Consider the following 15,329-nt stretch of genomic DNA (forward strand, 5'->3'; position numbering starts at 1 on the left):
ACCACCCTGGCAACGCCCGATCTCGTCTGATCTCGGAAGCTAAGCAGGGTCGGGCCCGGTTAGTACTTGGATGGGAGACCTCCTGGGAATACCGGGTGCTGTAGGCTTTTGTCTTTGCCGTCGGGGGGCCTTTGCGGGGCCAGGGGCGCCCCCTTTTGCCAGGGAGGCGGTGGCACAGGCCGTCGCCTGGGTGTCGGTTGATGGTGCGGGTGTGGGGAAGAGGGCTGTTGCCGGGGAAGAGGGTGCCTACGGCCATACCACCCTGGCAACGCCCGATCTCGTCTGATCTCGGAAGCTAAGCAGGGTCGGGCCCGGTTAGTACTTGGATGGGAGACCTCCTGGGAATACCGGGTGCTGTAGGCTTTTGTCTTTGCCGTCGGGGGGCCTTTGCGGGGCCAGGGGCGCCCCCTTTTGCCAGGGAGGCGGTGGCACAGGCCGTCGCCTGGGTGTCGGTTGATGGTGCGGGTGTGGGGAAGAGGGCTGTTGCCGGGGAAGAGGGTGCCTACGGCCATACCACCCTGGCAACGCCCGATCTCGTCTGATCTCGGAAGCTAAGCAGGGTCGGGCCCGGTTAGTACTTGGATGGGAGACCTCCTGGGAATACCGGGTGCTGTAGGCTTTTGTCTTTGCCTTTGCGGGGCCAGGGGCGCCCCCTTTTGCCAGGGAGGCGGTGGCACAGGCCGTCGCCTGGGTGTCGGTTGATGGTGCGGGTGTGGGGAAGAGGGCTGTTGCCGGGGAAGAGGGTGCCTACGGCCATACCACCCTGGCAACGCCCGATCTCGTCTGATCTCGGAAGCTAAGCAGGGTCGGGCCCGGTTAGTACTTGGATGGGAGACCTCCTGGGAATACCGGGTGCTGTAGGCTTTTGTCTTTGCCGTCGGGGGGCCTTTGCGGGGCCAGGGGCGCCCCCTTTTGCCAGGGAGGCGGTGGCACAGGCCGTCGCCTAGGGTGTCGGTTGATGGTGCGGGTGTGGGGAAGAGGGCTGTTGCCGGGGAAGAGGGTGCCTACGGCCATACCACCCTGGCAACGCCCGATCTCGTCTGATCTCGGAAGCTAAGCAGGGTCGGGCCCGGTTAGTACTTGGATGGGAGACCTCCTGGGAATACCGGGTGCTGTAGGCTTTTGTCTTTGCCGTCGGGGGGCCTTTGCGGGGCCAGGGGCGCCCCCTTTTGCCAGGGAGGCGGTGGCACAGGCCGTCGCCTAGGGTGTCGGTTGATGGTGCGGGTGTGGGGAAGAGGGCTGTTGCCGGGGAAGAGGGTGCCTACGGCCATACCACCCTGGCAACGCCCGATCTCGTCTGATCTCGGAAGCTAAGCAGGGTCGGGCCCGGTTAGTACTTGGATGGGAGACCTCCTGGGAATACCGGGTGCTGTAGGCTTTTGTCTTTGCCGTCGGGGGGCCTTTGCGGGGCCAGGGGCGCCCCCTTTTGCCAGGGAGGCGGTGGCACAGGCCGTCGCCTGGGTGTCGGTTGATGGTGCGGGTGTGGGGAAGAGGGCTGTTGCCGGGGAAGAGGGTGCCTACGGCCATACCACCCTGGCAACGCCCGATCTCGTCTGATCTCGGAAGCTAAGCAGGGTCGGGCCCGGTTAGTACTTGGATGGGAGACCTCCTGGGAATACCGGGTGCTGTAGGCTTTTTTTTTCCTTGTCCCACCTTGTATATTTGCACATTTATTAATATGTCATCTGTTTGCTTAGTTGTGGAGTTTGTGATCATGTTTCATCCACTTTTTTGTTCCCTCTCGTTATCTTTATGTAATTAACCAATCTTGTCAGGTTGTGGGTTTTTTGTAACTCACTTTTTGTATCTCCTTTTATTATGTGGTGGTCATAGGTATACATCAGCATCTGTGCTCTTACCGGTGCACAGCTGCCCTTTAGCATTGGCCTGCAGCCTGTCAGCTCCCTGGTGCCAGCTGCATGCACTACACGAAGAGCCCATGGGTGTCTGCGAGGGGCCGTGCCATGCTCTGGAAAGCCCACTGCAGGATCCCGTCCCAGGCGCCCTGTGGGACAGCCCAGGGGAGGAGGTCGCTCTTGATTTTCACCTACTCCCAGCCTCTTGGGTTTATCCTGGCTCTCACTTGCATGCTGCCCATAAGCTGAGGACCTGATGTGGGGTTACCCCAGGCATTCAGTTCCCCGTGGTTGGGCTCTGCCTGTTGGTGTCACCACCTATGAGTTACCTCGCCCAGGAGGGCGTCGAGCTCATCCCTGCTTAACACGGGGTCACTGCTGGAGGCGCCACACTCTGCCTGCGGAGGAGATGGGTCGTGTCTGGTGACGTGCTGGGTTCAGTCCTTCAGTGCCTGCAGCCCAGCTGGTGGCTGCCCTGTAGTGCACTGTTCCCTTCCAGCCCAGCTTCAGCAACACTTCCCACTACAGCTGCTTGTCCCTCACGCAGCCCAAACCATCACTCCTCGGCTTCATCGCTCCCATCTCGTGTCCTCCTCCGAATGCCCTTGCCCAGTGCTGCCACTCCCCGGGCTGTTCCCCCAGTGCTGCCTGTACTGACCTTTGCTGCCTGATGCGCGTGGTCTCCAGCAACTGCGGTGTTCCCCACGCTGCCCATTTCTGGGGTGCTCCCGCAGGAACTGCAAAGCAGCAGCCCCCTGCGACCGAAGGCAGTGTCACAAACCCTCTGGGCAGCAAGACCGGACCCAGGGGGTTTGAGCTGAGATGTGGGGGACCGCGGGGGCCTCACCCAGGGTTCCCGTTGAGTGCAGGGCAGTGTTGGGGTGTAGGGATCCTGGTGAAGCAGCGGCTGCAGACACTCCCATTGCCTCTGCCCATGTGGGCAACACGTTCTTCCTCCCCAGGGATCGCGGGGGGCTGCTCTGCAACCTCGTCTGCCTCCCGCAGCTGGCCCGGCTTGACCGCACATGAGCCGCACTGCCACGACCCGCTGCGCAGCCAGAGCGTGGCTGTGAGCGAGGGCAGGGACGCCCAAGGACACCAGAGCCACACGTCCCACGCTGGGGCTCACCTGGGGACGCGGGGCAGCGGGGGCACCAGACAGGCGAGGTGGAAAGCCCGGGGGCAGCCATCGCAGCAGATGAGCTCTCCACCGTCACCGCACGCTGCGCACTCGTCCTCATTCTCCTGCCATGGGGGAGCGGGCAGGGGGTCGCTGCCACTGCCACCCTGGGTGGCACCAGGGGACGCTGTCACCCACTGCCTCCTCGATGCAGCTTCCCTCGGCGCCTGCCCTGCAAACACCTAAACACACCAGTGCCTTTTGGCACAGGGGTCACCTGTTCCCAGGCTGCCTGTACTCAGCCAGCACAGGCAGATACACCGGGCGTATCCCGACGGGCCCAATTTCAGCAGGTGCCTTTTGGGGTGCTGACATGCCCGGGGCTCACCTGCTGGGGCATGGGGTCCTGGCTGTGCATGGTGGGCACTGGCAGACAGCCCTGGGGTGTCGCTTGCAGCCCCCCGCTCTGCGGGTAAAATGAGAGAGGAGTTTTGGGAACCACCAGCCACTGGGACAGCTGCAGGGAAGGGAGGATCCCTGCTGCTGGGAGGGCTCATACGGCTGTAAGATGCCGGGGCGGGGGGGGCGGGGGGGAACCGTACGCTTTGGGGTGCCCTGGGTCGGGCAGCGGGTTTCAGGCTGCGGCTCCTGCTCCTGGCCCCGGGCTCCTCGCCAGCAGCTGGGTCGTAAAGCTCGTCCCCGGCTCTGCTGCCCGCCTTGGCACTGCCTGGAAGAGAGGCAAGCACCGTCCCCACCACCCCCTGCCCCTCTTTGGGGGCCCTCCCAAAGAGGGGGGGGGGTCTTCTGAGGTGGGGGGGGCCACCCAGCACCTGCGCTTACTCACTCGGCTCCAGCCCATGTCTGATGAGGACGTGCTTCCCCTCAGCAGCCCCGCGGGTGACGGGCACCTCGCTGGCTGCCACCGCGACCACCCTGTGCACCGAGGTGGCTGCAGCCTGGAGGCCTGAGGGCAGGGGGGGCTCAGACGGCCTCATCTGAAGCCCCTGGGGGCTTAAATGCAAACACTGCCCCACTGCTGCCCCTTGTCTCCCCTTGGCCCAACCCACCCCTCTGCCCAAGCCTGCTGGCTGCAGGTGCCCGCTGGCCTCTCGCAGACCATCGCCATCCAGCTGGGACTGTTTTGGGGAGAAACCTGTGGCTGTGCTTGTCCCCAGGGAATGGAAAAGGAGTTTGGCACTCACTGCTGGTACGGGGTGAGTGTGTGGTGTCCACACTTTCTGGCTTCTTCATGGTCTTTGCCTTTGCCAGGGGCCCTGGGGGTGTTGGAGGACTGGTCACCCTGGGTGACACGCTGCAAGTGCCCCGCCACATTTCTTCCCTGCATCCACCCTGCACCGGGTCTCCATACCGGGGCTGGCAGCGTGCCGTGGCAAGGGCTGTGCCATGCGGGCCCCATCCCGCTCCTCAGGAGCTTTTCTCTTGCCTTGGGGTCTGTGTGGGACCGGTGCCATGGGGCTGGGGGACAGGCGCCTGCTGCGGCGCTGCCGCCCGAGGTCCACCTCTGCAGAGTGGGCAGGGACAGGCACAGCCAGCCTGGGGTGTCACCCCTGCCGCGGGAAGCCCCCGGGGGTGCCGTCTCCTCCAGCCTGGCCTCTGCCTACCTTTGGGGAAGGCGCTGTGGAGGGGCCGGAGCCGGGTGTAGCGCTCCAGGTTGTAGTCCTTGAAGAGAACTGCCCAGAAGTCGCGGACGGCGGTGACATCACGGCCCAGGAGCCAGGTGAGCAGGGCGTGGAAGGCGCGGTGGGAGCCCTCTCGCTCCGTCTGGCTCAGCGTCTCCTGCCGATGCCACCACCACCCGTGGACACGCATCCAGGTGCCGCCAGCCAGCCCCAGTCCCTGCAACGTGGCTGGGGCTGCGTTCACCCACCCCGTGCCTCACCTTGAAGACGTGCTCGGGGACGACATCGTGGTCGGCGAGGCCATGCAGCAGCGGGAAGACGTCGTCCACCGCCATGGCGATCTCAGTGCGGTGCAGCTTCAGCAGGTGCCGCAGGTCCCCGTCACCCCCCGGCCCAGCCATGCTGAGGCGGCAGCGACACGGCTGGGATGAGCAGCCAGCCCCAATGCTCCCCTTTAATACGCCCCGGCTGCCGAAAGTGGGAAACTCGTCAGGCTCCCACAGCGCCACTCATTTCTGTACAACACGTAACCTGAGCTCACGCCTCCGGCCGTGCCAGCTCTCCCTGCAGCACCGCGCAGCCGGGCTTGCTCCCGCGCTGCCACCGCTGCCGGCCCCAGGGATCGGGGTCAGGCGGCTCTCCACCTGGCCTACCACCTGCTGCTGATGGCTACGGACACAATCCCACCCCAGTGACCACCCCAGGAGAAGGGAATTAGCCAGGGTGCTGGCACAGGCAGCCCCTGCCTCCTTCATCCCTGCGGTCAGCCAGGCGTTGTCCCAAAATTTCTGGACTTTCCACAGCACCTGCTTCTCTCATCCAGAAACTTAGCCACATGTGGGAAGGAAAGCCCTGAAATCTAGGGAAAAGAGAGACAGTTGCCATGGTCACACTACCTGCAAACCACCTTCTGCAGGCTCACAGCTGAAGCACAGCGGGTCGACAAACACCCAGGGAAGCACTGACACCTAAAAAACTCTGCAGTTGCATGTCTGGGTACAGTGACCAAGGAGCAGTGCTGCCACACAGCGTGACACAATGACGGGCAGTGCCCTGAGCACACCCGGGGATTACCTGGCCACACACACAGCTCTGTAATTGCTCATTATGGGAAATTGGGCAATAAAGTGATTCTCCAGAAATGCACAGCTGTAAAAAAACTGAGAGCCAAAGCGGAATTGGCACTTTGTGAGCGTCTTGCCTAAAAAAAAACCTGGGGTTGATATGCTCCAACATACCTGGTCACTCCATACCAGGAGCCCAGGAAAGGGAAAGCTCCAAGGCTCCCCTCCCACTTCCCAAACGTTTGGGATTTCCCCAGGATTAGTTTCCAGCCCCAGAGTCTCTCCAAAGACCTGTCCCCACTGCCAGAGTCAGCCCAGGCAACTCAGCCGCAGCACCGGGGCTGTGCACGGCCCTCCCTCTGCTGGGACCATGCCTGACACAATGTGTGCAGCAAAACCCAACGCAGGTGGGACCAGGAATGGGACCAACAAGACAGCCCTGTTGTGCAGTGCAAGGTGATGTGGGCAGGGACATTCATCAAGTCCTGAAGGACTGGAGCATGTTATCTGCTGGCTACAGAGCCATGCCAGGAGACAGTGGCTTCTGTCCAGAAACTCGGGAAGAATAACAAGACAACGCCCTCTGCAAGGGCAGGAAATGCCCTCATCCATTTCTGGTTAACGCACTAACGTGTTTACACAAAAGAACTCTCTCCCCGAAGCTCCTCTCAGGATCTGGAGTGATTTTTCCCTTGGAGGCACTGGGAGCAGTGGGATGGATGCCAGGCAGACACTGCGCCAAGTCCTTGTGTCCTACGGCAGGGTTTTGGAGTCCCACTGGCCCCTTCCCAGCAGCATCTGCAGCCCCCAGAAGCTGGATGAGCAGCCAGCTCTGCCGCAGCGGGGACATGCCCGCAGCACGCAGGGGACACATCACGGCTATCAGGTGAAACAGGAGGTTCATCTCCCGACCAGGAGCTGCTGCAGTCTGGACCAGGCACTGAGCATCAACGCAGCCGTGACAGTTTCAGGGCCTGCTCCACCCTTCACCATGAGAACTGTTTTCCTCAATGTCCCACTCAACTTGCCAAGCCACTATCTGTCACTGTCACCCTTTGTTAAGCGTTCCAGCACCGCCAAGACAAGGCGGCTGTGCCCTCCCCGTGCCCACACACCCGCACACCCACGGCTACAAACAGCCGCTCCTTCACGCGCAGGTGCTGCCCAACGCCGCCAAGAGCTGTGTGCCCACAGTGCTTTGCTTGCTGGGCTTGATTGGGCTTGTTTTAAATTCCAACTTTGTGACTGCTTCTCTGCTTGGAATCACAGATAGATTGTTTTTCATGTCCAGCTAGCTCAGCAGTGCAATAATTTGCATTTTGGGTTGTTTTTTTGTGTTCCTTCCACTTTCTGAGATACCATGCAGGAGGCAGAGCAGGGGCTGCCAGGTGCCATAATGAAGAGGCACGTGCTTGCTGGCAGATCAGAGGGGTATTTCTGTAATGCCTTGCTTAGAGCAGACCTTGGCAGTGAAAAGGCTGAGAAAAGTCATCTCTTGCTTGCAGAGGGTGTAAAACCCTCCCTGGGGCTGGCACGAGCCCTGCCTGGCCCCGAGGACTGAAGGCTGGGGTGCAGAGGCACCTGGCCGCACTCAGGTTTCAGGATGTCCTCTCCTTTGTATCGCTCCTCCTGCAGAAATCAAAGCAAAAGTTTCAAGGTAGGAGGGCGCAATTCACACCATCCAGCTGCAATGGCTGGAAGTATTTTTCCACAAATGTCCAGTTAAATCAACACCTCAGTATCCATCAAAAGCCCCTGTAACCCCTGGGATGCACTTTGATTCCCTCTTCTCGTGAAAAGCTACTGAAGCAAAGGTGCTGTTAGCAGCATTTTTTCCTACCCCACTTCCCTTCCACCCTGAGGTTCCGCAGGCCATCGCCCTGTGCGTCTCTTGGACACCGCCGGCCCCGCACTCGTCTCTTACAACCCCCTGAACACGGCCCTGAGTCACAGGGAGGAGCAGGCACAAGGGGGAACCCACCCACAGGGCAGGATCACGGGACCACTGCTGGGAAGGAGAGCGTCTCCGACACTGTGCCTGCAGCTCACGGCCAGTCAGAGTGAAATGCCACCACCAGGTACACGAGTCTCAGCCCCCTCCCCATACCTTCGGCAGCTCCAGGCTCCAGCGTTTGTTGTAAAAAGGCTCCCGGTGGGGCTCAGGTTCTCAGCTCCTCCTATCTCCAGAAGCTTTCCTACTGCCGCCCCGCGCAGTCCAGATGAAAGCAGATCCACCCACATGCTTCGCAGCTGCTCCTGCAAGAGCCTGGTAGGGAGAACTGTAGTAGAGAAGATTCATTTTAGCTTCAGTTTCCTCTTTCCTCCCCCTTTAGAAAGAAGAAACAAAAGCCCAGAGGTATGTTATATTAATTTATTTGGGACACACCAAAAAAGGAAAGTCAACAACTGTTAACGTACAAAAGTACAGAATCTGGGACAAGATTTACTGTCCTGATTAAAAAGGCACCATGGTCCCAAAGAAGAGTAATCAGAATACATCATTATAGAAATCTTCCCCCTGTTGCAGCAGAAACAGAGCCAGGCTTTGGCTCTATCCACAGTCAAACCCAGTTAAAAAACAAACATGATTTAAATGCAATAAACTCTGCTCAGCCTGTACACAATGTCATGAAAAGAATCACAGCCTAGAAGATGGTCATAATTATTAAACAGCAAATGATTAAGTATGTAACTGAGGAAGACAGCAGGCTTCTGACGTCTTCAGCTCAACTTTCTGCAAGACACATCAGTTAAACTGAAACCAGTAGGCTGAGTATGGGGCTTCTGAATGAAATGTAATTCCCTGTGGTATACAGGAAGTCAGATTCGACAACCTTAAATTCCCTGAATCCCTGAAAATCATAAAGCGCTATACAGCTGTGTTCCATACTCAATTCAACCCTGTCGGATTTACTTTACACGCTAGCACTTATACTTCATCTATATTTTTAATACAAAGGGAGTTTTACAGCAGTTATTACAAAAACATCTATTTCTGCGAGGTCCGAGCTTGGCTATATTCCCTGCTGAAACAGAGCTGCTGGTGTAAAAGCCCAGTGAGAGGCTAGAGTCCAGCACCTCAGGGCTGGAAGGCAAATAGTTTAAACGTGACATCATTTGCACGGGGAAGTCAGTGAAGCACGTCAGAGAGAGGAGGAGAGAGAGGGCTGCGATCTCTCAAGCAGAGGAGGCCGAAGGGTGTTGCAGAACGCGGGTTCGTGCAATTAAACCTGTAACAACACTAGCAGTGACGCGGAATGCACTGCGTTCACTAGATATTCTGGAGCCACTTACCACGAACTTCTCAGAGACACAGAATAAGGATCCTGGCAATTAATAAAGAGCGAGTTCACTGGGAAGCCGACGTATCACTCAGAGCTGGACAGATCCGTCCTTAGGCAGAGGGACAGAGCGGATATACGCTGCAGCCTGACTACGCAGCAAGGCCAGGGCTGCTGCTGCTGCTGCTGCTGCCTGGGCTTTGCCTGGCTCTGCTGCATCTGAATTGGAACAGCGGCTAAGTGGCGTTTCATTCCTCCTTTGGCATAGGACTTCAAAGCAGTCCAAGAACTGATTCATCAAAGTAACAGGAGCTGTCAAAATTATTTGTACATGCATTTATTGTTAAAGGAAGCAAAAGCTAAAGAATGAAACAGCACGAGTTAATGTCAGTAAAATGATATGCAGGACATCTAGGAAAGAAACGGGGAAAAGCTGAGATACTGGAGTGGGGAAATCAACGTTCACACTGAAAGGTAAATTTGAAAACCAGGCAAGTTTGAGCTCTTTCTACCGGAGTATTTCTGTGGACAAACCGAGACTTCACTTTTTGTTGTTAAATGTCATCTGGCAAGCTCTGGAAATCTCACCAGAGAGATCTCCAGCGCTGGGTTCCGTACAAAGTTCAACTCTCTCATCTTTAAAAACCAGTAAAGCAACCCTAACTAAGAACGGCAGATACCCTTGTATTGCACGTATCTAAAATCACAGACACGTCACTGTTGAGGATATATGTGGGCAAGAGGATTATACTTTTTTCAAACAAACTCTTGGTGGAAAACTACCACTTCTACCCCACTGGTCTGCACGTACCTACAGGGGGAGGAAAAGCAAGCCCAGACTTCGGTGCCTTTTGCTGCAAATACCACAGCTACACACGGGGAAGTTTTTTTCTTCCCTATATCCTAAGACAACAGGATAATGTAATGATTTCTAAAACTCTTCCCATTTTAAACTGAACGATGCAGTCTGCATCCTTCCCTCTATCTTCACACCACTCCCCCTTCCTGGCAAGGTAAGACTACGCCAGTTGGTTTAGGATTCACACCTCTGATCCTAGATTAGGGACTTTGTATTAAAACTCATCCAATTACAGGAAGGTTTATCCTGATCAAGGAAATATCGTTAAAATAGAGTCCAGAATAAAGCATCCAGAACCACCGCTGCTTTTACAGCCAAAGCACTCAAACATCTCCTGATTCCTCTCTCCCTCCCTCCCCAAGCAGAAGAGCAATCCCTCCACGACATGACAGGACGCCTCTCTAGGACCAGGTAACACAACGTGAAAACTAGCTTCCTTCCTCACAGAAATGCCAAATTCTGCTGAAAGGGGCTGAAGACCTCTCCCTCCCACCGAAACCGGCAGGAGCAAGGGCTCTTCAGCACATTCATTTTATATTAGCAACAAGTCCAAGTTATTTCCCTGCAGTAAATCAGTCCTGTTAGGCCACCACTGGCTCAGAAATGGTGAGAGACTTCCAAAAACCCACTGATGTAGACAGGACCTTGGAAGAAGAGGCTCATGTGCTACATAACCTTACATCATCCGCTACGTTTGAGTCTTCGTGTCATTAGTCTCCGACTACTTATCCTTCCAAGTCCACGTGGTTTAGTCCTTGTCGCTGTTGTTGTCGTCCCAGCACCCTTCCCCGGAGGAAGGATGTTCCTGAGCTCTGGCTGGGGATCTGCGACACTCGCTTCCAATTGATTCTGGGATTTCAAACTTGCCTAACGTGTGTACTGCCATCTCGTACTCCAGCAGCTCTGCTCGCTGACCACAGCATACACTAGCAGTTTTCGACCTTCTCCACAGTCTCGTAGAACCCAGGCCTAACTCTCCTGATGCTCATCCGTATATGCTGGCACTCCAGGGGCATGGCATCGCTGGCAGGAGTCGCAGCACCCGTCGACCAGGCAGTGCAGCGGCGCTTTCTTCTGCCCCTCAGCGAGGAGGCGGGAGCCCCTCCATTCTCTTCCTCGGCGAGATAGGATTCCTCCACACTCGTGCCTTCATCCGATTGCTCATCACTTTTATACGTCATTTCCTTCGATTTGTTTCCTTCCTTCTCCTCCCTGGCAAGCTTCCTGAAGTGCTCCAGACATTGTATCTTCTGCCTTCTTTCCATCATCTTCAGTTCCTGCTTGTCCGTGAAATCTTCGTAGTACATTTTCCTTTCGCTTCTTTGATCTTCAAGAAATTTCCATTCGATGCCAGTCATTTTTATTCCACTGTATTCCTCCAGTTTATTTCTTGTCTGCGTGTCTGTACAAAATATGTCAAAGAGCTTCTCCGAACTCTCATTGAATTTGTCTGCTCTCTCTGTAAAAGCCTGGTTCTGTCTCTGCTTTCGGGTCTGATACAATCGGGTAAATTCCTCGTACATTTTGAGGATAAGTTTCTTTATATTTTGTGTTCCGATGGTGTGCAAGTTGCAAACCAACCAGTGCTCTTGCAGGTGCTCAGCAAGCAAGTGGGCTGCATCCTCTTTGGAGCGCTGGGCCTGGCCAGCTCTTTTAGGCTGTAGTAAATACAGCATGTTCTGCACCACATCCTTCTTCGTCGGCAGTATTCCCTGGGTGAAGCCTGAAGACTCTACATACTCAACAGTTCCCAGAGTCTTCCGTGCTTTCACCTCGGTATCCAGTGATTCCATCACTGCTCGTCTATCCCGTAGTTATGACATAATCTGAAAGATAATTTGAAAGACGGTATGTGAAACGAGGCATCTTTTTCTGCAACGCAAACAAGCAGAGGACAAACCGTGCTCAGACCAACGGGACGGGGGCTTTACAACGTGCTGCGGGGCGGCTGCTGCGTGAGCCCGGCCCCGTGAGGCGCCTGCAGGCCGGGACTCCTGCTCCTCTGTGCGGCGCCGGAGGTCTAACGCCGCGTGTTTGGTTACGCTAACCGGAGTGAGTGGCACTTCGCGTTAATATTGCAAATTACAGCAAGCTGCGGCCGCCCCGGGCGCCGGGCTCCGCTCGGGGCACACACAGGGCCCGGCCCCAGGCCTCGCCGGGCGCTGCTCGGGGCCTGCCCGGGCCCGCCCGCCCCGCAGCGCCGCCGCCGCCCTGCCCGGCGGCCCGGGGGGCTCGGGGGGGCTCCGGGAGGGCCCGGGGGGTCCCAGTCCGGCCCTGCCGCCGCCGCCTCGCCCCCCGGCCGCCCCGGGCGCTGAGTCACGGCGCTGCGGGAGCCGGGCCGGGGCCCGGGCGGGTCCCGCCGCGGGGCGCTGAGGGGGCTGAGGGAGCCGGGCCCCGGCCTGCCCCCGGCCCGGCGCGGCCCCTCCCTCCCCGGGGCTCACCGCCATCTTGGAGGGGGCTCTGCCGAGCTTGCGCAGGAGGGCGCGGGGGGAACGGGCCGAGGTCGCCGCCGCCATCTTGGAGAGGGGCAGCGCCGCGGCCGCTCCCGCCCTCCCCGCCCGGAAGGGCCCGCCCCCGGCGCGCGCGCGGCCCAGCGGGCACGCGACGGAAGTGCGAAGCGCCAGCCCGCCTCGCGCCCGCCCGCCTCTTCCGCCCGGCTCGGGATTGGCCGGCGCGGGGAGGCGGGGAGGGAGCGGCGCGTGACAGTGAGCGCGGGCCTCGCAGCGCCCCGCGACGGGGGGAGGGGGGGAGGGGGATTCGGGGGGGGTCCCGCGCGGCCCTCGTCCGGAGCCGATTGGCCACGAGGCGCGCGCCGCCTGCCGGGGGCCAATGGGGAGGGGGGCGTGCGGGGCGGGAAGGAGGGCGGGAGCTGATTGGGCGCTGCGCGGGTGGTGGCTGCGGGTAGCCAATGGGGGAGGGCGGTGTGGCCGTGGCGGGAGCCATTACTGCGGGCGAAGGACTGAGGGAGCCCTGAGGGAGCCCTGAGGGAGCCCTGAGGGAGCCCTGAGGGAGCCCTGAGGGAGCCCTGAGGGAGCCCTGAGGGAGCCCTGAGGGAGCCCTGAGGGAGCCCTGAGGGAGCCCTGAGGGAGCCCTGAGGGAGCCCTGAGGGAGCCCTGAGGGAGCCCTGAGGGGCTGTCCCGCAGCACAGGGCCCCCATGGCTGCGCCCTTGTCCCCAGAGCACTGAGAGCGATGGGCGCCGGGACAGAGCCGCCGGGCCCTGCAGCAGGCCCTGCACCTAGCAGCGTGTACCTGGACTACAACGCCACCACCCCGCTGGCCCCCGAAGTGGCCCAGGCGCTGGGGGAGGCCGCCTGCCAGGCCTGGGGTAACCCCAGCAGTGCCCACCCTGCGGGTAAGGCGTGGGGCAGGGGCTGGGTGTGGGGGCTGTGGGGAGCAGTGACGGAGCGGCTGGGCCTGGCCCCACAGGCAGGAAGGCCAAGGAGCTCATCGCTGGTGCCCGGGAGAGCCTGGCAAGGATGGTGGGAGGCCGGCCAGAGGATGTCGTCTTCACCTCAGGGGGCACGGAGGTGAGGGTGCTCGTGTGTGAGGAGGGTGGGGAGGAAGGGCGCTGTGCTCCCTCTGGGTGCTAATTGTTCTCTCTGTGTTCCTCTTCCCAGGCTAACAACATGGTGATCCACACCGCCCTCAGGCACTTCCGAGAAAGCAAGGGGCAGGACCGGGGCACGCCACACATCGTGACATCAAGTGTGGAGCACGACTCCATCCGTCTGCCGCTGGAGCAGCTGGTGAAGGAGAGCCTGGCAGGTGAGCTGGGTGCTGGCAGAGGGACAGCGAGAGACAGGTCGTGGACGTTTGATCCCAGGCTCAGGTTTGCAGCATGAAAAGCAGGGGATTTTCCCAACTGGCAGTTTTGCTGTGCTAAGGGTGAATAGCAGACAAGGACAGGGACCTGCTTGTTCTGTGGTGTTCCTCTTTTTCCCCCTCAAATGGCACTGACTCTTGACATGGTGCCCATGTTCCAACAGGCTGGATGTTTTACCTGGTTGGCATCTGATGCTGCTACTCTCTGCTTGCATGCCAGCTGCCCACATAGCCCTCCTGCCCTTTCAGCAGAGTTTGGGCAGCCCTGGACAGTGTGGGGCTGCCCAGCAAACCTGAGGGCTTGTTTCTTGGCTTGCAGAAGCCACCTTTGTGCCTGTGTCCCCACGAAGCGGGCAGGCTGAAGTGGATGACGTCCTCGCTGCGGTCCGGCCGACCACCTGCCTGGTTTCCATCATGCTGGCCAATAATGAGACGGGGGTCATCATGGTGAGTCTGCGGGCAGCAGGCGGGATGGGATGGGGCCAGGAAGGTGTCCGGGAGACATCGTCACAAAAAGGTCCTTGATAAGGGGTTGCAGACGGTCCCTGTGATGCAGACCTTTCTCCTTCCTGCCAGCCTGTCTCAAAGCTGAGCCAGCGCATCCATGCCCTCAACCAGAAAAGGGTGGCAGAGGGGCTGCCCAGGATCCTGGTGCACACAGATGCGGCACAGATGATTGGCAAGGGGCGTGTGGACGTGCAGGAGCTGGGGGTGGACTACCTCACCATCGTGGGGCACAAGGTACAGCCCTGCTCCTGTGGCCCAGTCACCTCTGCAGACATCCATGCTGGGGGGACCTTGGGTGACTCCCACAGCATGGCCAGAGCTGGGCAGCTGCAAAGGGCTTTTGGGAGATCACTGTGGGGCTGCGAGTCCCCCAGATGAGAGCTGGGGAAGCTGGGTGATGGCTCTTGCCAGTCAGGGGACTTGTTTGGAGGGGCTGCAGGAGGTGGCTAAGGCCTGGGGACAGCTTTGGGGTCGGGCAGGGTGCCCACTGCAGGGCATCTGGTGCTGTGTCCATGTGGTTGGTGCGGCTCTTTTCTTCCCTGCAGTTTTACGGCCCGCGGATCGGCGCACTGTATGTGCACGGCCCCGGCACCACCACCCCACTGCACCCCATGCTCTTCGGAGGGGGACAGGAGAGGAGTTTCCGGCCAGGGTAAGGTGCCTGGTTGGTGGCCGAATGGCTAGGGGTCCCATGCAGGGAGAGTCTGTGCCCCGAGGCTGGAGAACAGACTTCTAGTCCAGAGAAATGCAAGTCCCTACCCCCTCTTCCCTTCCAGCACCGAGAACACCCCAATGATCGCTGGCCTCGGCAAGGTGAGTGGGTGATGGTGGCGGGGTAAAGGTTTCTCAGGGCTGTTGCCTGGCAGAGCCTGCGTGGACACATCCTGCTGCACACCCCAGCCTCTAGAAGTGGCAAGCTCTGGGTGTGGGAGGGCAGGCGAACTCCACGGAAAGGAGATGGGGCTTCCTGGTGCCAGTCCAAGGAATTGCGTCCAAGTATTTGCTGCAGGTTTTGCCCCGCAGTCTCCCTGGCAGCAGGGCAGGCACAGCTGGCACTGCACTGCAAGCTGTCGGGACGGGACCTGGCGGGTGCACTTCCTGGGCTGCACTCACGCTGGGAGGCCGGATGTGGAGGGAGATGCCTGGGGATCACTGAGGGAACCTCTCTGGGTCTCCTCA

At 59.1% G+C, this 15,329-nt stretch overlaps 3 protein-coding genes across 7 annotated transcripts in view; 1 reads left to right on the plus strand and 2 right to left on the minus strand.

Annotated features, from left to right (window-relative positions):
• The window catches only part of SCLY (selenocysteine lyase), a 39,808-nt gene that overhangs the window by 21,975 nt on the left and 2,504 nt on the right, over window positions 1–15,329 (plus strand). For 4 of the 5 annotated variants that reach the window (XR_014588118.1, XM_083848595.1, XM_083848597.1 and 1 more), the window contains exons 1-8: window positions 12,387–12,525; window positions 12,998–13,173; window positions 13,248–13,348; window positions 13,439–13,586; window positions 13,963–14,090; window positions 14,220–14,384; window positions 14,696–14,802; window positions 14,927–14,963. Coding sequence is in view for 4 of the 5 variants with exons in the window: in XM_083848595.1 (XP_083704721.1) it covers window positions 13,011–13,173; window positions 13,248–13,348; window positions 13,439–13,586; window positions 13,963–14,090; window positions 14,220–14,384; window positions 14,696–14,802; window positions 14,927–14,963 (849 nt within the window). In the remaining variant the exon portion in view is untranslated. Of the gene's footprint in view, window positions 1–12,386; window positions 12,526–12,997; window positions 13,174–13,247; window positions 13,349–13,438; window positions 13,587–13,962; window positions 14,091–14,219; window positions 14,385–14,695; window positions 14,803–14,926; window positions 14,964–15,329 lie in introns of those variants that run through there. The other variant, XM_083848596.1, reaches the window with a different exon arrangement.
• LOC310904213 (autoimmune regulator-like) lies at window positions 1,383–7,884 on the minus strand. Its single transcript, XM_083848622.1, has 12 exons — window positions 4,877–7,884; window positions 4,599–4,773; window positions 4,346–4,498; window positions 4,179–4,250; window positions 3,821–3,940; window positions 3,579–3,703; window positions 3,365–3,442; window positions 2,986–3,218; window positions 2,704–2,904; window positions 2,515–2,611; window positions 2,186–2,254; window positions 1,383–2,005 (listed from the first exon to the last, which is right to left on the minus strand). Exons 1-12 carry the CDS (start codon window positions 5,015–5,017, stop codon window positions 1,925–1,927), a joined length of 1,545 nt encoding a protein of 514 aa, XP_083704748.1. The 5' UTR covers window positions 5,018–7,884; the 3' UTR covers window positions 1,383–1,924.
• Window positions 8,038–12,402, minus strand: LOC310904211 (uncharacterized protein). The gene is made up of 2 exons (XM_083848620.1): window positions 12,262–12,402; window positions 8,038–11,646 (listed from the first exon to the last, which is right to left on the minus strand). Exon 2 carries the CDS (start codon window positions 11,611–11,613, stop codon window positions 10,747–10,749), a length of 867 nt encoding a protein of 288 aa, XP_083704746.1. The 5' UTR covers window positions 11,614–11,646; window positions 12,262–12,402; the 3' UTR covers window positions 8,038–10,746.

The sequence above is a fragment of the Anser anser genome (genome assembly GCF_964211835.1).
Source record: "Anser anser genome assembly, chromosome: 9".
In the NCBI taxonomy this organism is placed as follows: Eukaryota; Metazoa; Chordata; class Aves; order Anseriformes; family Anatidae; genus Anser; species Anser anser.